The following is a 20,901-nucleotide window of genomic DNA, read 5'->3' as shown; positions in this document are numbered from 1 at the left end:
TTAAGGCAAAAATGTAATGGTGAAAGATTCAACTGGCTAGGAAGATATAATAATTTAATGTTTACTTATATTTAGTAATAAAGCCTCAAAATGCATAAAGTAAAAATTAACACAACTAAAACAAATGGAGCAATTTACAGTCATCATGGGAGATTTCAACTTTTGGAATAGGGAGACACTCAGTAGGGATAGAGAAAATTTCAACCACAGAATTAGTATCTTAAATATATAGGACACTGTACTCAGTAGCTGAAGAATGCACTGTTTTTTTCATGCACACAGAATATTTTTAATTTAACCTTACGCAGACCCAAAACAAATCTCAACAAGTTTCAAAGAATCAAAATCACTTGATGCATGCTTTTGATTAAAGTTGGAAGTAAACCCAAATTCATTAACTAGAAGATAACTAGAAAATGTCCACATTTGATAGTTAAGCAGTGCATTTATAAATACCTCATTAGGCAAAGAAGGAATTACAATGGAAACTAATAAAACATTCTGAATGATGATATGAACATCATGCTAATGAAAATATTACATATCAAAATTTGTGAGATGCAGTTAACAGCATATTGAGCAGAAACTTTGTAGCCTTTAAATGCATATATTGGACAGGAGAAAAGTCTGATAGTAATAAAAGTATTTAGTGCAAAAAGTTAGCATAAGAGAAAATGGAACCCAAATAAAGGAGAAAGTAAAATAGATAAGAACATAAATTAATGAAATAGTAAACAAATAATACAATAGAGTATCAACAGAGCTTAGCAATGCTTCTTTGAAATGGCTCATAGCATTAGTAAGCCCCCTGTGATGAGACTGACTAAAGGAGAGAGAGAGAGAGAAGACGTAAGTAATCAATATTAGGGATGAAAAGCAGGGGACACTGCTACAATCCTACAAACATTAAAATAAATATAAGAATTTGAAAATTTCTTTGGATTATGTCTTAGGGAACTACAACTTACCAAACTTAATGAAGAAGAAATAGAAAATCTGAAAGGTGCTATAAACATTAAAAAGTCAAGTCAGTCATTAGAAGCCTTCTCATGTCTACCCTTCATGGTGGCAAGATTGCTGGAACAGCTCAGTGTGTATATAGTCTTTCAGGTTTAAGCGCAAGCAGAAAATAGAGACCCTTTTTGAAAGGTTTCATACATCTGGCCCTGACTCCCATTATGCAGAACAAGGACACATTCTCTAAAGCAGTTGTGGCTGGTGGCTGGAATGCACACTGACTTGTGCCCAAATTGCAGGCATAGCCTTGGAGTTAAAGTAGGGGACAGTTGTTCCCAAGAGGAAATTTGGAGTGCCCCTACCCAACAAGGAAGCAAATGGATGCTGCATAGTTAAAAAGCCAAGAAGTGTTCATGATAATGAGAAAGATGGATTCACTCAAATGTTAGGGAAAGAGAAATCATAGTTGAAGAAAAGGCAGTGAGAAAGAAATCAGGCACATATGTTTGGACTCCTTGGCCTCCATCTCAGTGAGTGTCAACACACAAAGGTGTGTATAAGCGGAAAAAACCTTCCTATAAGGAAAAGTTTCATCTTGATGGCTTTACCACAGATACTTAAATGAGAAATAATTCTGATCTAACGCAACTTGTCCAGAGAACAAAGAAGCTTGTTTTATCAAACTAGCATAACTTTGACACAAAAATCTGACTGAGAACATTATAAAATTGGAAGATAAAAGGTCAGTCTCTCCCTCTCCCATCAACACTTGGAAAAATACTAAACAAAATAGTAGCAAATTAAATCTAGTGATACATGAAAAGATATGTATGACAAGTTACTAAGTTGCAGTGATTTCAGAATGCAAGGTTGGTTTCACTTAATTTGAATAAATAATTTATTCACTATATCCCAATAGATGGGAAATTCTATTTTTACAAAAAACAAACAAAACCAAACCAGCAAATATTCTTAATGGTGAAATGTGGAATGCTTTCTCTTTGAGATGGGGAACAAGATAAGGATGCCTATTCTCACCACTTCTATTCAGTATCCTGTGTCCCAGATATTGCAGGGGAGCGGGGGGTGGGCAGGAAAGGAGGGGAAGGGGGAGAGGTAAAAAGGGAGAAAAAAAAGAAGGGAAAGCAATGGGATTGAAGAAGCTCAGGCCCTGCCTCATGCAGGTAAATCTGAATTTCTGGGGGTAGGACCCAACCTGCAGCCCAATTTAAGAGCCAATGCCCTGACCACTTTCTGTAAATATATATAAGGAAGTGTCATAGTGGTGTCACAAACACTTTATTTTTCATTTGAAGAAAATGCTATTGATTTCTAAACAAGGTCTTCCAAAGAAAACGTTTGCTTATTTGAGTTGATACCAACTTGAGGTTGGTGTTTTCTATTATCTACTCCGATATCAATCACTCTGTAAATGGAAATAAATACATAATGCATGTCACATAGTAGACACGCAGAGCTGAATGATTGTTCTGATCAATATAATTCTATATAATGTTACATAAAAGGTAATATTCCTTTTAGCATTACTATTTTTTGTTAAAAATTTGGACAAAGCAAGATAACTTCTTTGACTCAGAAGCGCTACCTATAAAATTACTGGGCTAAACAGCAGTTATTTCCAAGGAATACATTTGCTAAAACTCTTTCTATTTTGAAGTAGAAATAATCGTGGCCTTTTGGTAACACTATAATTTTATCATTTTGCCTCAATATCTAATGATGTTAAAACAATTACTGTTTTACAACGTGATAAGGATTAGAAAGGAAGAAATAAAACTACCACTGTTTGCTGATAACATGATTATATACATAGAGATTTAAATTTACAGATAAATTAGAATTAATAAGTTAGCAAAGTACTGACTGCAGTTATCTTTCTGTATACCAGCAACAATCAGAAAATAAGGAATATTGAAAAATTTAATTTATATTAACGCAAAAATGCCAAACACCAGTGTATGAATCTAACGAAAAGTATGTAAGATCTGTATACCAAAAACTATAAAACATTGAGAGAAATTTTAAAAAGAAATGAGTAGGAAGATATGTACCATATTCATGGACTGGAAGATTCAGTATTATAAACACTTCTTCCCAAATAGATCTGTAGATTCAGATTCTAACAATTTCTAAATGAGCATCAACACACTGATTATATACTCTTTACAGAAATGCAAAAACCAGTAAAAACCAAGACAGCTTCTAAGGGACGGATACCATTCTCCTGGATGTTGTGACTCATATAAACCTGGAGTCACAGAGACAATCTGGTCCTAGAACAAGGGTAGAGAAATTGAGCAATGGAGTCAAGACAGCTCGGAAGCAGGCCCATGTCTTTGGACACATGGTTGACAAGAAAGGTCCGATTGTCAAACAGTGGAGACAGGATGGTCCTCTCAACAGAAGGAGTTGGGATAGTAGGCTGTCCGCACAGGGAGATGATCCTCATACCACACACAAAACTCAGTAACAAGTGGCTTGTGAATCTCAATGTAAAAGGGAAAACAGTAAAGTTCCTAGAAGTAATAAGAGGCAGTATCATTATGGCCCCCAGGTAGAACACATATGTTAAAGTTCAACAAAATATGCAAATGGAAAGACTGGCTAAAAATTGTTTAAATTTGACTATATCAAAATCAAAAACTATTGTTTATCAAAAGACACCACTAATCGAGCACATAGGCAAGTCACAGAGCGAGAGATTCTGTAGTACAGATAGCCCCCAGTCAGTTCTCTACCCAGCATCATGAAGAACCACAAATTAAAAAGAAAAGAATGACAGCTCTGTAGAAAAGCAGGCAAGAGACTTGAACAGGTGTGTCATAAAAGAAGATACCCGGGTGGCCGGTGAACACAGGAGAAGGTACTCAATTGAATTAAGTATTATCAGGGAAATGCAAATCAAAACCACACTGAGCTATCACCTCACACCTGTTAAGATCACTGCTCTCAAAAACAAAAGGACGGCAAGTATTGGCCAGGATGTGGAGAGAGGGGACCTTTGTGCAGTGTGGTGAGTGTAAATTAGTGCAACCATTATGGAAAACAATGTGGACCTTCCTCAAAAAATTAAAATAGAACTACCATATGATCCAGCAATCCCACTGCTGGGTATATATTCAAGATAATTGAAAACAAGGTTTGGAAGAAATACCTGCTCTCCTGTGTTCATTGCATCGTTATTCACAATAGCCAAGATATGGAAACAACCTAAGTGTCTTGACAGATGAATGGATAAAGAAAACGTGGTATGTTTGCACAGTGGAGTACTATTTAACCACAAAAACAAGGAAACTACCATTTGCGACGACATGGATGAACCTGCAGGACATTATGCTATGTGAAATAAGCCAGGCACAGAAAGACTACACGATTCATTCCTCTCATATGCGGTATCTAAAACAGTCAAAGTCAGAAACAGTCAAAGCTGAGAGCAGAATGGAAGTTGCCAGCAGCTGGAGGGAGAGGGAAATGGAGTTACCGTTGAGGGCATAAAGTTTCAGTTACATAAGCTGAGTAAGCTCTAGAGCTTTGCCACACAACATAGTGCCTATAGTTAACAATAGAGTATCGTGCTTTTACAAATGTGTTAAGACAGCAGATCTCATCTTAAATGTTTTTTCCATAACTAAAAACAATAAGGAACCACAATGAGACACTATCACACAGCCCTAGGGGTGCTCAGAGGCTGCCAATGGTGGGGGCGTTGGCTACCGCTTGGGGAAGCAGCTTGGCACCCTTACATAAAGCTAAAGGGGATCAGTGACCAGCAGCTCCCCACTGGCGTATGCCTGGCGGGACACGGGCCTGCACACACTGTGCCTCAATGTTAGTCGTGGTCCCACCCAGCCACAGCCCAGCGAGTACCAACACAGAACGGATGCATGCATCATGGTGCAGTTGTGCAAACAACAAGGACACATCTCACAAACACAGTGAGAGAGGCCAGGCACCACAGAATAGAATACCATTCCATTGATGGAACGTGCAGCACAACCATGGTGTTTAGATAGACGAACGGTAAGGCCAGAAAGAAGAGCAGTGGAGGAAATGCTTATCAGATTAGTTTACGTTTGTTGGGCCAGGAAGGGGATGGGGACCAAGGGAGTCTGGGGGCACGAGGGAGGGCATCAGGATCCTAGTAATCTCCCCATTCTCACCTTTTATTTTTTGAACAGTTTTTTTGTGTTCATTTTCTTTGTGTTTTTTAAAAAGACAAAGTGGGCTGGGCGTGGGGGCTCACACCTGTCATCCCAACACTTTGAGAGGCTGAGGCCAGCGGATTGCTTGAGCCCAGGAGTTCAAAACCAGCCTGGCAACATGGTGAAACCCAGTCTCATACGAAAAATACAAAAATTATCCAGCCGTGGTCCCAGCTACAAGGGAGGCCAAGGTGGGAGGATTGCTTGAGCCCGGGAGGCAGAGTTTGCAAGTGAGGCGAGATTGCGCCACTGCACTCCAGCCTGGGTGACAGAGCCAGACTGTCTCAAAAAAAAAAAAAAAAAGGTTGGGTTGCATTTTCAAGTAAGGAAACCGGCTCCAAGGCCAAGTAAGTTTGAGAAACACTGTCCTGCCACCTCTCAGATGCCTGCAGTCCCTGTGAGCCTGGTGGAGGCTCCATGAGCTCCTGCACAAGGCGCTGTGAGACTTGGTTATACTGCTGGGGTTCTGGATTCCTCCCGCAAGGTCACTGACCAGCCCTGGCTTCGCTTCTGACCATACCAAAGACTGGGGGTCTGAAGGTTCCAGGCTCCTGCTCACTCTTGGGCATGGAAGTGTGTACAGCTCACTACTTAAACTCTTTAATTTTTAAATTTCATTGAATAACTTTTGTCCAGTGCAAGATAGACAACAGCCATATCTTTCTGGAGCTGTCCGTGCGGATGAGGGTATGGACAGACAGATGACAGGCAACAGCCACAGCTGATGGTCACACACTACAGAAGACACAGAAGGAAGGGTGGTGCTGGTTCAGCCACAAGGGACACTATGGGAACAGGGACCTGGAGTTGCGAAGCTGGTGGCTCAGAGACGTGTGGGAGGGGTTACAGGAAGCAGCAGCCAAGGCTGGGCTGAGCTTCAGGCAGGTAGGAGCCTGGTGTGTCAGGAAACAGAGAAGACCAGCACGCTGGGGCCATGGCCAGGCCGTGGAAGGCATCTTTTTAGCCAAGGAAGAAACAGGTAGATAGGACTGGAGTACCCTGGTACAAAGGCATTTTCCCCATTTCTTCTAGATCCAGCGCCCTATAAAGACCAGCTGTCCTCGAAGGAACAACCTGGCTTTCTAGCCGGTCAGCAGCTCCTGAGCCAGGCGGGCCCCAGCAACCCTCCTGGGGGGCCCCCAGCCCCTTTGGCCCCCTCCTCCCCTCCTGTGACTGCTCTGCCCCAAGATGGAGCAGCTCCAGCCACCAGCACCATGCCAGAGCCAGCGTCAGGAACTGCCATCCAGGCAGGGGGTCCAGGGACCCCTCAGGGGCCAACCAGTGAGCTCGAGACCTCTCAGCCACTAGCGGAGACTCATGAGGCCCCGCTTGCTGTGCAGCCCCTTGTGGTGGGCCTAGCACCTTGCACTCCAGCTCCAGAGGCCGCCTCAACCAGGGACGTCAGTGCCCCAAGGGAGCCCCTGCCAGCTCCTGCGCCTGAGCCCAGCCCCCACAGCGGGGCCCCACAGCCCGCCTTGGGTCAGCCTGCTCCCCTGCTTCCTGCCACAGTGGGGGCCATCAGCCTGGCCACCTCCCAGCTCCCAAGCCCACCCCTGGGGCCCACCATCCCCCCACAGCTACCCTCGGCCCTGGAGTCGGATGGGGAAGGGCCGCCCCCCAGGGTGGGCTTTGTGGACAGCACCATCAAGAGCCTGGACGAGAAGCTGCGGACTCTGCTCTACCAGGAGCACGTGCCCACCTCCTCAGCCTCAGCCGGGACCCCTGTGGAGGTGGGCGACAGAGACTTCACCCTGGAGCCCCTGAGAGGGGATCAGCCCCGCTCAGAGGTCTGTGGGGGGGACCTGGCCCTGCCCCCAGCGCCTAAGGAGGCAGTCGCAGGGCGCGCCCAGCTGCCCCAGCCCTTGGTGAGTAGCTGCCTTGTCCCAGAGACACCGCCCTGGGTCAGGGGCCGGAGCCCGGGCACGGACCCCGGGGGTGGGCAGGCATCTTGGCTATGCAGAGCCGCCCTCACTCAGGGCCCGTCCCTCTCTTGGTGACCCACCCACGTGTGTCTGACTCACCCATGCATGTTTTGCAACAAGTGGCCCCTGTTTGGGGTCATGCTTGTGCCGCGTCAGATGACTCAGCCCCATCCATGCACACAGAGGGGCTGGGGCAGCCCAGGGGCAGCTTGAGACGAGGGGAGTGGATTTGCAGATACAGCTGTTGAGATGCTGACACGCAAGTCTCACGGCTCTGCTCTTTTTGTGTTTCTTTCTCCAGGTGGAGAAGTCAGAACTGGCCCACACTCGAGGGGCCGTGATGGAGCAGGGCACGTCTTCATCAATGCCAGGTAACAGCTTCCTGCTGAACCCTGCGTTCACAAGGTGCTGCCCGCTTTCCTTGCCCCAGAACCTTCTGCATCTGCACCCTCGTCTTTCATCTTTTAAGGGATAAAAGCATTTCTTAAAGATCTTTTTATCTGTAAGGGATCCTTTAGCATCTAGGGTAGGGCCCAGACACAACAGGAGCCTGTCATGATTTAATTCAAGCTTGTCCAACCTCTGGCCCATGAGCTGCATGTGGCCCAGGACAGCTTTGAATGGGCCCAACACAAATTGGTAAGCTTCTTATGAGCTTTTTTTTTTTTTTTTTCCAATTTTTTAAAGCTCATCAGTTATTGTTAGTGTATTTCATGTGTGACCCAAGACAATTCATCTTCCAATGTGGCCCAGGGAAGCCAAAAGACTGGATGCCCCTGACTTAATTAAAACCTATTGAGTTCTAGAAGGAACCACGTGCTAACACTCCAGAGAGATGAAGTCCTCGGGGAAATGGATAAAGCCCCGGTTGGTGGGTGCTGGGATGTTGCAGGTACACGTCACAGCCCCTGGACTCTCCAGTGGCTGAGGGTCTGCACACGTTCCGGTGGACCCACCCCAGCCCTTGCTTTTCTTCAGCAAGGTTACAAGATGCCCACAAAAACCCAGGCTTACTTCAGCTATAGCAGAGCAGTGCAGTGGGGGGCCCTGTGACTGCTGGGAGCGCCAGGTGCCAGGGCAATCCCTGAAGACCTGCCGTGGGGCTTTCCCTTGTGGCTCCTGGCTGCCACTGTGTCTCTGTGGAAACGCCTTTGCTTTGCTTCTCATTTCATTATCTGCATGCCTCAGTGTCCCTTCTAAGGGAGCTGGACTGATCTTGTGAGGTCTGAGGTTCCTTCTCAGCCCAGGATTTCTTGGGGGATGGGCACAGTATGAATCAGGACTCCCCTGAGCCTCCTAATGGAAACCTCAGCGCACATCACCCATAGGTGGGACCCCATAGTCCCAGGCCACATTTATTTCTAGACGCCAGACTTTAAGAGGGGTTGGGGCAGCTGGCACTGGGATCAGAAGCTGTGCACGTGGGGAACTGGTGATGTTTAGCCTGAGGAAGATGAGGGACGGGGCAGAAGCAAGAGCGTCTTCGCAAAAGGGTGGAGATGAGAGGTCGTGTTGGAGTGCCAGCCCTGACCACGCTGGGCTGCCTGTGGCGCTCCACAGACTCTGACCTTGTGCTGTGAGATGTGTCCGTCCCATGGGCCCCTTTGGCAGATGAGCAAACCGAGCTTCAGTGACTTGCAACTTGTTGATATAAACTTGTTGATACAATTTGTACTCCAAGTCCGTACTCTTTCCAGAGTGCGGAACTCATGAGGGAAGCTCCAAGGAGACGGATTCTAGTTTGGCAAAAGTGACCTTTCCTGGCAGTTGGAGCCATTTAGAAGTAGAGAGAGTGCGTTTGACAGTGCGCCTCCTAGCCCCGGAGGTGGCCACAGGGATGTGAGGAGGGGAGTCAGGTGTTGCCCACGGGTTGGGGACGCGTGACAGGGACTGGACTGGGGTTCTTTGGGAATCTGATTTGGGTGTTGTTCCCTTGTGAGTTTTCACATGGGGTGTGCAAAGGAGACACGTGTACGTGTGCGGGCGGCCCTAACCTCCCCAGAGGCTCCATCCGCCGCTGCCACCTTCCCCACGGCACATAGGTGTGGCTCATGCCCTGGCCTGCCCACGAGTTTCTTTTGCCACATGAGGGTCTCAGCTCAGGCGAGGACCCCATGTTAACTTGCTTGGCTTTTCTGGTTGCCTCTTTACGGCAACCCTGGGAAAAGCTGGTCAGAAACAGCTCCCGGGGAAGCTGCAGGAGAGCACCGGAACAGCTGCAGGTGCAGTGGGTGACAGTTTTTGAGACATCGTGGGAGCAGGGCTGGAACCCGGCCCCACTGATCTGCGCTGCGGGACCCTCTTACATCAGACGGTGGGATGAGACGGGGTGCTGGCCTTCAGGTGCACAGAGAAGGCCTGGCTGCACGAGGGTGCCCAGGGCTGACGCCTCTTCTCTTGCCCGGGTTTATTGGGCATCTGTCATAGAATGCCGTGGGGCCAAGACATCATGGAGTATTTTCAGTTTCCGAAACTGCTGTGAGCACACACAGCTGGCTTCTCCCAGTGCCCACTCCCATTGTCCTGCCTGGCTGGCGGCACTCCCGTGGGATCACTTTGGGCTGCTTCCGGTCAGCTGTGAGCCATCTCTGCCTCTTCCTCCTCCTTCAGCCCCGGTAACGTTTCTGATGTTCCCATAGCAGAGTCGTCTCCCAGGAGTATGCTGGGCTATGACAGAGATGGAGGGCAGGTGGCCTCAGACCCCCGTATGGTCCCCAGCGCCCCCCAGGTAAGGGCGGCTTGACAACCCCCTGGCTGGTTGGCAGGGTTTGCTCTGTGCTGATGTTCACATGAAACCTCTACATCTCTGCTTGTTTCCCAAGGATGCACCTGCTTTTGTGAGACCTGCACGTGTGGAGTCCACAGACAGGGATGGTGGAGTCGCTGGAGAAAGCTCAGCAGAGCCTCCGCCGAGTGGCATGGGCATTTCCACAGTCGGGGGCCAGGCCAGCCACCCCCAGACACTTGGCGCTCGAGCTTTGGGGTCCCCTCGGAAACATCCAGAGCAGCAGGATGTCAGCTCACCAGCCAAGACTGTGGGCCGTTTCTCAGTAGTCAGCACTCAGGACGAGTGGACCCTGGCCTCCCCCCACAGCCTGAGATACTCCGCCCCACCCGACGTCTACCTGGATGAGGCCCCCTCCAGCCCCGACATGAAGCTGGCAGTGCGGCGGGCGCAGACGGCCTCCTCCATCGAGGTCGGCGTGGGCGAGCCCGTGTCCAGTGACTCCGGGGACGAGGGCCCTCGGGCGAGACCCCCGGTGCAGAAGCAGGCGTCCGTGCCCGGGAGTGGCAGCGTGGCTGGCGACTTTGTGAAGAAGGCCACCGCCTTCCTGCAGAGGCCTTCTCGGGCCGGCTCGCTGGGCCCTGAGACGCCCAGCAGGGCTGGTATGAAGGTCCCCACCATCAGTGTGACCTCCTTCCATTCCCAGTCGTCCTATATTAGCAGCGACAATGACTCGGAGCTCGAGGATGCTGACATAAAGAAGGAGCTGCAGAGTCTGCGGGAGAAGTAGGTCCTGCGGGCAGGAAGCGCCGCCCCCGCCCCCACCTCTGCCCACAGGGCGTGGCACCACTTCCTGGTTGTGAGGGAATCCTGGCGTCGGGGCTGAAGTCCTGGCCAAGCAGCGCCCACTTGGAGCTGCCAAGCAGGTGACAGGGGAGTGATGAAGGCTTTTATTTTATTTTATTTTATTTTGAGACAGTCTCGCTCTGTCACCCAGGCTGGAGTGCAGTGGTGCAATCTTTGCTCGCTGCAACCTGTACCTCCCGGGTTCAAGCGATTCTCCTCCCTCAGCCTCCCGAGTAGCTGGGACTACAGGTGCCCGCCACCACGCCCGGCTGATTTTTGTATTCTTAGTAGAGACCGGGTTTCACCATGTTGGCCAGGCTGGTCTCAAACTCCTGACCTCAAGTGATCCACCCACCTTAGCCTCCCAAAGTTCTGGGATTTCCGGTGTGAGCCACCAGGCCCAGCCTCCCTGTGGTTTTGAGTAGACAATCTCCCACTCAGAGTCCTCCGGGCTGGGCCGGCCCCCACCCTGCTGTCTGCCTGGCTTCTGACTTCTCTGGGTGCCATGCCTCCTCCTGCTGCCCTTGAGGGTATGTCTCAGGGGATCACTGAGGCATGTGTCTTCCTCACTGTCTGCCTCTCATCTGTCTCCTTCCCTCTTTCTTCCTTTCTCCCCGTCTCTCGCTCTCTCCCCTTTCATTCCTTCTCTCCTTGTCTCGTTTCTCGCCACTCCGTTTCTGCCACTCTCTTCCTATCTGTCTCTCCTTTCTTTGTCTCTGTCTCTGTCTCTCTCTCTCTGTCTCTCTCTCTCCCCCGCCTCCCTCTTTCTCTTCCTCTCTCTTTCTCCACGTCTCTTTCCCTCATCCAGCAAATATTTATTCTGTCCTGCTGCGGCCGGGGGGTTACTGAGATGTCCTTCGGGATGGGAGGGCTGACACCAAATTCACCAGTGCCTGAAGGCACGTTTGTAAGTCGCGTCCTGTTGGAAATCATAGGCTTATGTGGGAAGAGCCGTGCACATCTCCTTTCTCTCCTGCGAGCCCTCTCTGCACAGCGTATGCACAGAGGCTAAGAGAGTGTCTGTCCAGGCTGGTGGGGTGGTCAGTGCCGTGCATTGAGGATATAGTGAGTGTCTATGTGTTCATGGAGAACCGAGGAGGGAACTGGAGCTGCTGGGAGAGGCAGGAAGGCAGGGATGGGTGGAATCACTGCTGGTCTTAGAGGCATCCAGGAAGGTGGCCCCCATCGGCCACATGGCCCGACAGATCCTTGGTGGAGGCCAGAGAGTGGATGGAGCCCAAGGTGGGTATGACCTAGAACCTTTTGGGATAGAGGGCACCAGATCCTGGGCACATTTGCTCAGCAGGAATGTCATCCTGGGGAGCCAGTGGTCAGGGTCAGCAGGCACAAAGGGGAGCTGAGATGTTGCCGCGCCACACCCCAGCTGTGGCTGCTACGAAGAGAGGCTTGTAGGGGGCAGGAAGGTGTGGATGTGAGAACACTGGGGAGAGGAGCTGCTATAGGCTCGGAGAGCCTGTATCCTGGGTGACAGGGGCCAGGAGCCTGTCAGGGGCCAGGGGTAGAGGTAACGGGGTGGGGACTAGAAATGGCAGAAGTGATTGGGAGCCAGGGGCAGGTGGGGTCTAGGGAAAGGGCAGGGAGAGGACAAGAAGCACCTCAAAGGAGAGAGTTCCGGGAGCCTAAGCACAGGAAGTGGATGCTGGGAGGGCCGTGGAGTCCAGAGGGAAGTGGGGACCATTTAGGAGAGGGTGGGGAAGATTTTCAGCCTCAACTGGGAATTGAGGTGACTTGGCATCTGATAGGCAGTAGCCAGCAGCTCCCCAACCTTGCTTTCATTTGAACCCTCTGAATACTGAGGTGCCTGTGCCTCACTGCAGCATTTCTGTCATGAGTGTTGGGGTTTCCTAGGCCTCCAGGAGCCCTGTGCTGAGCCCAGCCTGTGCTTTCAGACGTCCCAGGCCACGGGGCTCTGTGGTGAGCAGCCCAGGGACAGCTTGGAGTGGTCCAGGGCACCCCCTGTGTGGGAGCCACGTTGCAGGCTGGGACTGCGGGAGCTGGACCATGTGGGTGCAGCCTCGGAGCTGAGTTCCAACCTGGATAAGCTCCAGCCTGGATAAGACGCTCCCCTGCCCGCGCAGCCACTCCCCAAACCCTGGGGCAGTCAGCACTCTCTTGAAATAGTATTCCCTTCCAGAAGATCGTCTGATGCTGTGTCTCTCTGGTGTTTGTAGGGAGAAAGCCATTCAGAGTTTTATTTTTATTTATTTTGTTTAGTAGTTAGAGGAAGTCTTTAAAAAAAAAAAAAAAAGCCTATGTGGCAGATGTTGAAATTCAAGAGTAAAATCAGAACTTGCTTCCTCATTTCTGACCTTGAAAACTACCTGTTTTCCTTGCCATCAAAGGAAGAGGAGGGGCACTTAGGGTGAAGGCAAGGGGTTACAGGGCCTCCAGCCGGGGCCCCTGGGGTGGCCTTGGGCCTTGCAGAAGCTCAGAGTAATGTGATGCAGCAGGGAGGCCCAGCTCCTCCCCTCCCCTCCCCATCCTCCCCTCCCCATCCTCCCCTCCCCATCCTCTCCTCTCCATACTCCCGTCACCTTCCTCCCCTCATCTTCCTCCCCCACCTTCCTCCCCTCTCCATCCTCCCCTCACCTTCCTCCCCTCCCCATCCTCCCCTCCCCATCCTCTCCTCTCCATACTCCCCTCTCCATCCTCCCCTCACCTTCCTCATCTCTCCATCTTCCCCTCACTTTCCTCCCCTCTCCATCCTCAACTCACTTTCCTCCTCTCTCCATCCTCCCCTCACCATCCTCCCTCTCCATTCTCCCCTCTGCTTCCTCCCCTCTCCTTCCTCCCCTCACCTTCCTCCCCTCTCCATCCTCCCCTCACCTTCCTCCCCTCCATCCTCCCCTCACCTTCCTCCCCTCTCCATCCTCCCCTCACCTTCCTCCCCCTCCGTCCTCTCCTCTCCCTTCTACTCTCACCTTCCTCCCCTCATCTTCCACCCCCTCCATCCTCCCTTATCCATCCTCCCCTCACCTTCCTCCCCCTCCATCCTCCCCTCACCTTCCTCCCCCTCCATCCTCCCCTCACCTTCCTCCCCCTCCATCCTCCCCTCACCTTCCTCCCCCTCCATCCTCCCCTCACCTTCCTCCCCCTCCATCCTCCCCTCACCTTTCTCCCCTCCCCATCCTCCCCTCACCTTCCTCCCCTCTCCATTCTCCCCTCATCTTCCTCCCTCTCCTTCCTCCCTCTCCTTCCTCCCCTCACCTTCCTCCTCCTCCTTCATCCTCCCTTCTCCATCCTCGCCTCAACTTCCTCCCCCTCCATCCTTCCCTCACCTTCCTCCCCCTCTATCCCCCCCTCCTCTTCCTCTCCCTCTATCCTCCCCCCTTCCTCCCCCTCCATCCTCCCCCCCTTCCTCCCCCTCCATCCTCCCCTTACCTTCCTCCCCCTCCATCCTCCCCTCCCCCTCCTTCCCCTCCATCCTCCCCTCACCTTCTTCCCCTTGGCCTCCTCCCCTCACCTTTCTCCCCTCTCCATGCCTCCCTCTCCATCCTCCCCTCACCTTCTTCCTCCTTCATCCTCTTTTCTCCATCATTCCCTCTCCATCCTCCCCTCACCTTCCTTCCCTTCCATCCTCCCCTCACCTTTCTCCCCTCCCCATCCTCCCCTCACCTTCCTCCCCTCTCCATTCTCCCCTCATCTTCCTCCCTCTCCTTCCTCCCTCTCCTTCCTCCCCTCACCTTCCTCCTCCTCCTTCATCCTCCCTTCTCCATCCTCGCCTCAACTTCCTCCCCCTCCATCCTTCCCTCACCTTTCTCCCCTCTCCATTCTCCCCTCACCTTCCTCCCCCTCCATCCTTCCCTCACCTTCCTCCCCTCCACATCCTCCCTTCGGCCTCCTCTCCTCCCCATTCTACCTCCCTTGACCTTCTTCCCCTCTGTTTCCTCCCCTCTGCATCCCCTCGGCCTCCTACCCTTGGCTTCCTCCCCTCTGCATCCTCCCCTCCCCATCCACCCCTCCGCATCCTCCTTTCACCTTCCTCCCCTCTGCATCTTCCCCTCCACATCCTCTTCTCAGCATCCTCCTCTTGGCTTCCTCCCCTCGGTGTCCTCCCCTCTGCGTCCTCCCCTCCCCATCCTCCTCTCCCCATCCTCCCCTCCACATCCTCCCCTCCACATCCTCCCCTCTGCATCCACCCCTCCGCATCCTCCCCTCTGCATCCTCCCCTCAGCATCCTCCTCTTGCCTCGGCAGTTCTAGACTGTGCCCTTGCCCATGGCCAGTGACCCACCTGCATTTCACCTGCAGGGTGGTATGGGACTCGTCGCAGTGGGCTCACATATGGTGTGGTGTGGCCCCTGGAGTGAGTGTCTCACTGACTTAATCATGCCGTGTTGCATTGGTCTGAGCTGGCTTCCACTCTCTGTTTCCCCTGTGGAGGAAATAACACACATTTGCCTGATAAATGGAGGCGGTCTCCGGTGCCTGGCACCTGCTGATTTCCCCTTACCTGTGTTCATGTTTGGGATTTTCATTGCAAGTATCAATGTAAGCATTCTGAGTCTGGGTATTTGGAAGTTTGAGGCTCCTTAGCCTGGCCTGTGCTGTTGGGCACGTCGATGCCAGAGGCCCACCACCTTGGCACATCCCCATTTAGATATGAACAAACAGTGTCATTTTACAGCCCCTGTGTGGCCCTTTGAATGGCCCAGGCCAAGGCACAGGCAGGGCACCCATCCTGCACCCCGTGTTCTCCCACGCCGCCTCCCTCCTGGAGGCTGGCGGTGTTGGAAGCACCGAGGAAGCCCACCAGCGCTCCCTCCTGTGCCCTCCTGCAGGCACCTGAAGGAGATCTCGGAGTTGCAGAGCCAGCAGAAGCAGGAGATCGAGGCTCTGTACCGCCGCCTGGGCAAGCCACTGCCCCCCAACGTGGGCTTCTTCCACACGGCACCCCCCACTGGCCGCCGGAGAAAAGCCAGCAAGAGCAAGCTGAAGGCGGGCAAGCTGCTGAACCCCCTGGTGCGGCAGCTCAAGGTCGTGGCCTCCAGCACAGGTCGGCCTCCGGGTGCAGGGCTGGAATGGGAGTGGGCCTGGGGACACCCGAGTGAGCCTGGGAGGTAGGCTCTGTGCAGGTGTGACACCCTCGGACCTGGAAGACCACTCGGGGTTGTCTCCTTACTGAATCTCCTTTCCCTGGAGAGGGGAGTCATTGCAGCATGAAGGCAGCCCTGGTCCTCTGTCCTCATGCAGAGAGGCAAGACCCGTGAGTGGGCAGGGGCTGCTCAGTGCTGGGCCTGAGACCCTAGGCTGCGGGCTGTGCCAGGGAAGCTCAGGCTGCCCTCCCTCACCTGCTCCTCTGCAGGGCACTGCGTGGATGGATGGTGGCTGCTTCCTTTGACCCATTTCTCGGGTGTGTGCCAGCCGAGCAGCTGTCGTTAGGTGCTGGGGGAGGACGGGAGGACGGTGTTGATTTCCCAGTCTTGTTAAAGGTGACACCTAGTCATTGAGTGGCACTGGCCTGGCCCCAGGCAGCCACCAGCCCTGTCCCTGCATGTCAGGGCTTCCTGAGGCCTCCTGAGCAGCACTGCAGCCTGCTTGCTGGTCGAGAGCCCTGGCACTCTAGGCTGGAGCCCCTGTGAGCCCAAGTCCCCAAGCATGCCAGGCAAGCCACCGTTAGCTCACTATAAGCCCACAACCTTCAGGGCACACAGCCACGAATTATACCCATTACACGAATTCAGAGACAGTTCCCAGAGCTAAGGGAAGACTGAGATGAGAAGTACACAGGCCACTGTGTGCCTGGGTGTATCTTCTGTCACTATATTTGCTCAACACAAGTCCAGCACGGCAGTGGGGGCTGGTAGAGACTGGGCACTTTCTTTGCTCTTCCCCATCACCCCTCTGTGGGAGATGTGGCCATGTGCCTGTGGTCTGCAGGAGACGTGAGCTTCCCCAAGGTCACCCAGCAACGAGCAGGCAGAACAGACTCAATCCACACGGCCCCGACCCGGCGGCGCCTCATCGTGCCTGTCGCCTCTTCTCCCCCCGCCCAGGTCACTTGGCTGACTCCAGCAGAGGCCCTCCCGCTAAGGACCCTGCCCAAGCCAGTGCGGGGCTCACTGCAGACAGCACGGGCCTGAGCGGGAAGGCAGTGCAGACCCAGCAGCCCTGCTCCGTCCGGGCCTCCCTGTCTTCGGACATCTGCTCCGGCTTAGCCAGTGATGGAGGCGGAGCGCGTGGCCAAGGTGATTTCCAGCTTGCCTGTCTCCGAGCATGTGCTAGCCACGTAGGGCCTCAGTGGTGTCCCCAGGAGCACGCCCGTATTGTGTAGAGGGGTTGCAAGCTGTGGCAAAGGCTGTTGAGAGGCTTCTTTTAAAAAGGAGGAAAAAAAAAAAAAGACGTAGTCTTTGGATGAAAGGAATGGAATTGTCCCAACCACCACCAAGTCTTGCTTGTAAGCAGCTCAGGGGGAGGTGATGCTTTGCTAGAGCGGACCTCGGGGAAGTGGCTAGGACTGGGGAGGGCAGGGGACCTGGCATCCGGCTGTGTGCTCCGGCGCCAGTTCCCAGGCACTGGCTGCCCCACCCCCACCCCCACAGCGGAGCCAGATGGTGCTAAACACCGGGTCCTTCCAAAGTCCAGAGGGACGGCTGGGGGGACGAGGGCACAGCTTTCGAGCTGGGAGTTTGGCCTTGAGGAGGAAATTCTATCGTCAACGCTGCGTGGACAGCAGCAGCTGCTCAATAAGGTGCTCTCCTGTCCTCACCATCTCTGTCCAGAGAAATCATGGTGACCATGAAGCCGCCCCGCCCCGCCCACCCCACCCTGCCCGCCCCTCTCCGGGCTGCTTCTCTTCTGCTCTCCCGCTGCCTCCTTCCCATTACATGGTCAGTGGCTTTGGTGCTCCGGGCTGGGCTAGATGGAGCCGTGGATGTTAAGTGACGAGGCTGGTGTGGCTTTTGGTGTGGAGGAGGAATCGCAGCAACCTGTACTTGATGAGTGTCTCTTTGTTTTCTTCCCTTTATATTCATTTGCAGGCTGGACGGTTTACCACCCAACGTCTGAGAGAGTGACCTATAAGTCTAGTAGCAAACCTCGTGCTCGATTCCTCAGTGGACCCGTATCTGTGTCCATCTGTCTGTATTTGTTCTTTTGTATTTTATCACCTCCTGGCCCTTGGTTTTCTCCCCCCAACCCCTCCCTGTCTTCATTACCTTTCATACATTTCATAGGATGCCTCCCCCACCCCATCGAAGTCACCTATTTAATATCAAAGTGGAACCCCATGAGCCAGTCCCCTGGAGCGGCGGCCGCCTGCACCTACCCCCCAGCCCCACACAGCGCGTGTGCATGCTCATGGCTGGTGCCTGGGCACGGAAAGCATGTGCAGCGGCTGGCCTGCCTTCCGCCCCGGGCACCACTGCCCAGAAGGACTGGAGCCCTTTGCATTTTTTTTGTCACCTCATTTATTTAATTTTTTTTATGTTGGACGTAGTTTTTTTTTCTGTTGCAATTGTGGCAAATATACATGTCTGCTGTCCCCAGTTCCAGCGACAACAAAAAGACAACCCCAACCTCCTCCAGATGCACAGTGTGTGTCACGCGTGTCTGGACTGTGAAGACATGCACATAGCGAGCCTATACGGTTCTAAAGGTCACTGGAGGGCGTGGTTTCTGTACCAGGGCCAAATCCCAGCACCCAGTCCCTGCATACCCACTGCCCCGCGCCTTGCATGTGGAAATGCTGAGAGAACGTGCTCCAGTTCGGGCCTCCCCAGCCCCTCCCCAATGGAAGGGCAGGTCTGGTCCCCTCTGTCATTGCTCCTCACCCACTGCTGTCTCCAACCCCAAACAGGAGAGTGACGGCTGCCTGGGCAGCTCTTCTTCGGAGCATGCGTCCTGCCTGGCCGGCTCCTCCTCCTCCTCCAGCCAGTGGGAGCACTTTAGTTGCTGTATTTTCCTATGACCTCCCGTGACCGCAGGGATGAAGTCAATGATGCAGTTCCTCCAATCACTACTAAGCCAAAACCCAGTCCCAGCCTTGCTCAGATGCCCTGGAACACAGTTAGTGCCCAGGAACTCCATCTCCAGGGAAGGCTCTGCCTGCTTGGGGCCATCCCAAAGCATGCAGTTTGTTTTTAACCCTCAGGACAATCGGCCAATGAACCAAAAGCTGTGAGATTTTTAGGCTTTTGTCTTTTTAACAGGAAAATTAAGCTTTTTAACAATTGGATTGGATATGCTGGTTTGGGGCACGTGACTTTTTGCTTGTACAATAAAGATACATTGTGCTTGTTGGGAGCCAGAGGCCATGCCCATGGGAGGCGTCCACTGCCATCCACCCACCCCATCAGAGGTCCACGTGGGTCATCATTCTCCAGGCAGGCAAGTCGAGGACACAAGGGCCATGTAGAAATGCCAGGGCCTTCCCAGGGCTTCCCATTCATCAGTTAGCAGGCTGCCCTGTTTCGGCCACCGTGTCGTCTGGGCTGTTGGTCTGGGGGTCTGGGTGGCCTGGTGTCTGGTGAGTTGCTGAGTTGAATCTGGGGAGGGGTGGGCGCCTTCCCCCCCACCCCCACCCCTGCGTCTCTGGTTCCTTCTCCACAGCCGGTTCCCGGCCCTGCTGGCCTTGTGCCTCACTTGCTGCTCCTCTTCCGGCTCCTGCATGTGCGGCTCGATCTGGGGCACCTGGGAGACTCAGTGCAGGGCGTTGGTGTTAGGTATGGCGCCTACCCAGGCCCCACTTCCACCCCTGTGCTGTGTTTTGTGGTATTGCTTGTTTTCACGGCGTAGCCCCCATCAGGCAAGTCTTGGTCTTAGTCTTTTTGGGCCATAATGTCTCCCCCAATTCCCTCACACTCTGAAGTTGCTGGCCGGGGAGAGCCCAGAGGTGGGCCTCTGCCCTGGGCGCCTCTCAAGCCCTGTCTGGATCAGCTCCAGGCCTCTGAAGTCTCTGCCACTCTACTGGGATGTGGCTGGGACTGGCCTCTCCTGTCTCTGTGCCCCTGGGCTGTGGAGGCTGGACTTCTTGTTGAGCCATCCACCGGCACATCTGCTGCTCATGGGTAAACCCACAGGGCAGCCCAAAAGAGAAGGGAGAGCTGTGGGGTCTGTGAAGAGACCAAGCACCTCCAGGGGAAAGACTGCAGGGGTGGGGGCAGCCCTGTGAGCGCTGAGAGGCTGAGGACTTGGGCGGAGGCCGTGGGATTGCGCCGGGCTTGGAGGCCGGGAGGGAGAGATGCAGGCAGGGGTAGTGTGAGCAGATGGGCTAGGAAGACGCTGAGGTCGGTGCATGGAAGACGCCGAGGGGTTGGGGGTCGCCCTGCAAGTAGAGGAGGAGCAGGGTGGATGCCAAGATGCAGCTAGGGAGGGGCAGCTGGCCCAGCCAGCCCAGCCTTCGCTCCCTCAAGCCTAGGGAGAGCTTTCAGCTCACTGCCCTGGTGTGGGGCACCCCCACTTCCTGGAAGAGAAACAGTTCCAGGAAAACAAAATGTGTTAAATTTTGAAGTATAGAAGGATCCTGGCCTCTGTGAAGGTCAGAGAAGATGAAACGGCCCCAGGCAGGGTGGGTTGAGGCCAGGCCAGAGGATGGGCTGCAGGTGCCCAGGTGGCTGTGCCCAGGGATAGAGCAGGGCAGTGCAGCAGGCACCTCCAGAGGCCCGAGCTGACTCAAGGTGCAGGACGGAATAAAGCAAGGAGGCCGGGAGCAGCAGGTGGACAGACCCCTAGGGAGTGCAAGGCCCTGCTTGGAACCCCTGTGAGCTGGGCCCCTTGGCACAGACCTCTCACCCAGCTTGCAGATGCCCCCTTGTGGTCAGCAGATGCTGTGGGGAGCTCACATGACCCAGTGCCCCAGAGCAGTATTTTTTTTTTTTTTTTTGAGACAAAGTCTCGCTCTGTTACCCAGACTGGAGTGCAGTGGCAAGATCTCAGCTCACTGCAACCTCCGCTTTGCTGACTCAAGCAATCCTCTCGCCTCAGCCTCCCAAGTAGCTGGGACCACAGGTCTGCACCACCGCACCCAGCTACTTTTTTGTATTTTTAGTAGAGACAGGGTCTCACCATGTTGCCTAGGCTGGTCTAGACCTCCTGGGCTCAAGCAATCCACCCACATTGGCCTCCCAAAGTGCTGGGATTATAGGTGTGAGCCACCGCACCTGGCCCAGTGCATTCTAAGGGATGTTGGCCTTGGAGCCAGGGAGGAGGGTCAGGTGCAGATGCTGAGATGGCACCTCTGGTCGCGGTTCTGTTGGTTCTGCTGGTCA

General features: G+C 53.2%; 1 protein-coding gene across 14 annotated transcripts in view; it reads left to right on the top strand.

Annotated features, from left to right (window-relative positions):
* WNK2 (WNK lysine deficient protein kinase 2) overlaps positions 1 to 20,901 on the top strand; it is a 132,082-nt gene that overhangs the window by 94,163 nt on the left and 17,018 nt on the right. For 6 of the 14 annotated variants that reach the window (XM_055271895.2, XM_055271886.2, XM_055271894.2 and 3 more), the window contains 7 exons: positions 6,213 to 7,045; positions 7,404 to 7,473; positions 9,742 to 9,830; positions 9,925 to 10,613; positions 15,475 to 15,689; positions 16,690 to 16,881; positions 17,674 to 17,772. In XM_055271895.2, the coding sequence (XP_055127870.1) occupies positions 6,213 to 7,045; positions 7,404 to 7,473; positions 9,742 to 9,830; positions 9,925 to 10,613; positions 15,475 to 15,689; positions 16,690 to 16,881; positions 17,674 to 17,772 (2,187 nt within the window). The remainder of the gene's footprint in view (positions 1 to 6,212; positions 7,046 to 7,403; positions 7,474 to 9,741; positions 9,831 to 9,924; positions 10,614 to 15,474; positions 15,690 to 16,689; positions 16,882 to 17,673; positions 17,773 to 20,901) is intronic. The other 8 variants (XM_063636223.1, XM_055271893.2, XM_055271890.2 and 5 more) reach the window with 5 other exon arrangements.

This window comes from Symphalangus syndactylus, chromosome 3, assembly GCF_028878055.3.
Source record: "Symphalangus syndactylus isolate Jambi chromosome 3, NHGRI_mSymSyn1-v2.1_pri, whole genome shotgun sequence".
Lineage (NCBI taxonomy): Eukaryota > Metazoa > Chordata > Mammalia > Primates > Hylobatidae > Symphalangus > Symphalangus syndactylus.
Note: the sequence above shows the minus strand (reverse complement) of the source record. Positions and strands in the feature narration are given on the sequence as shown.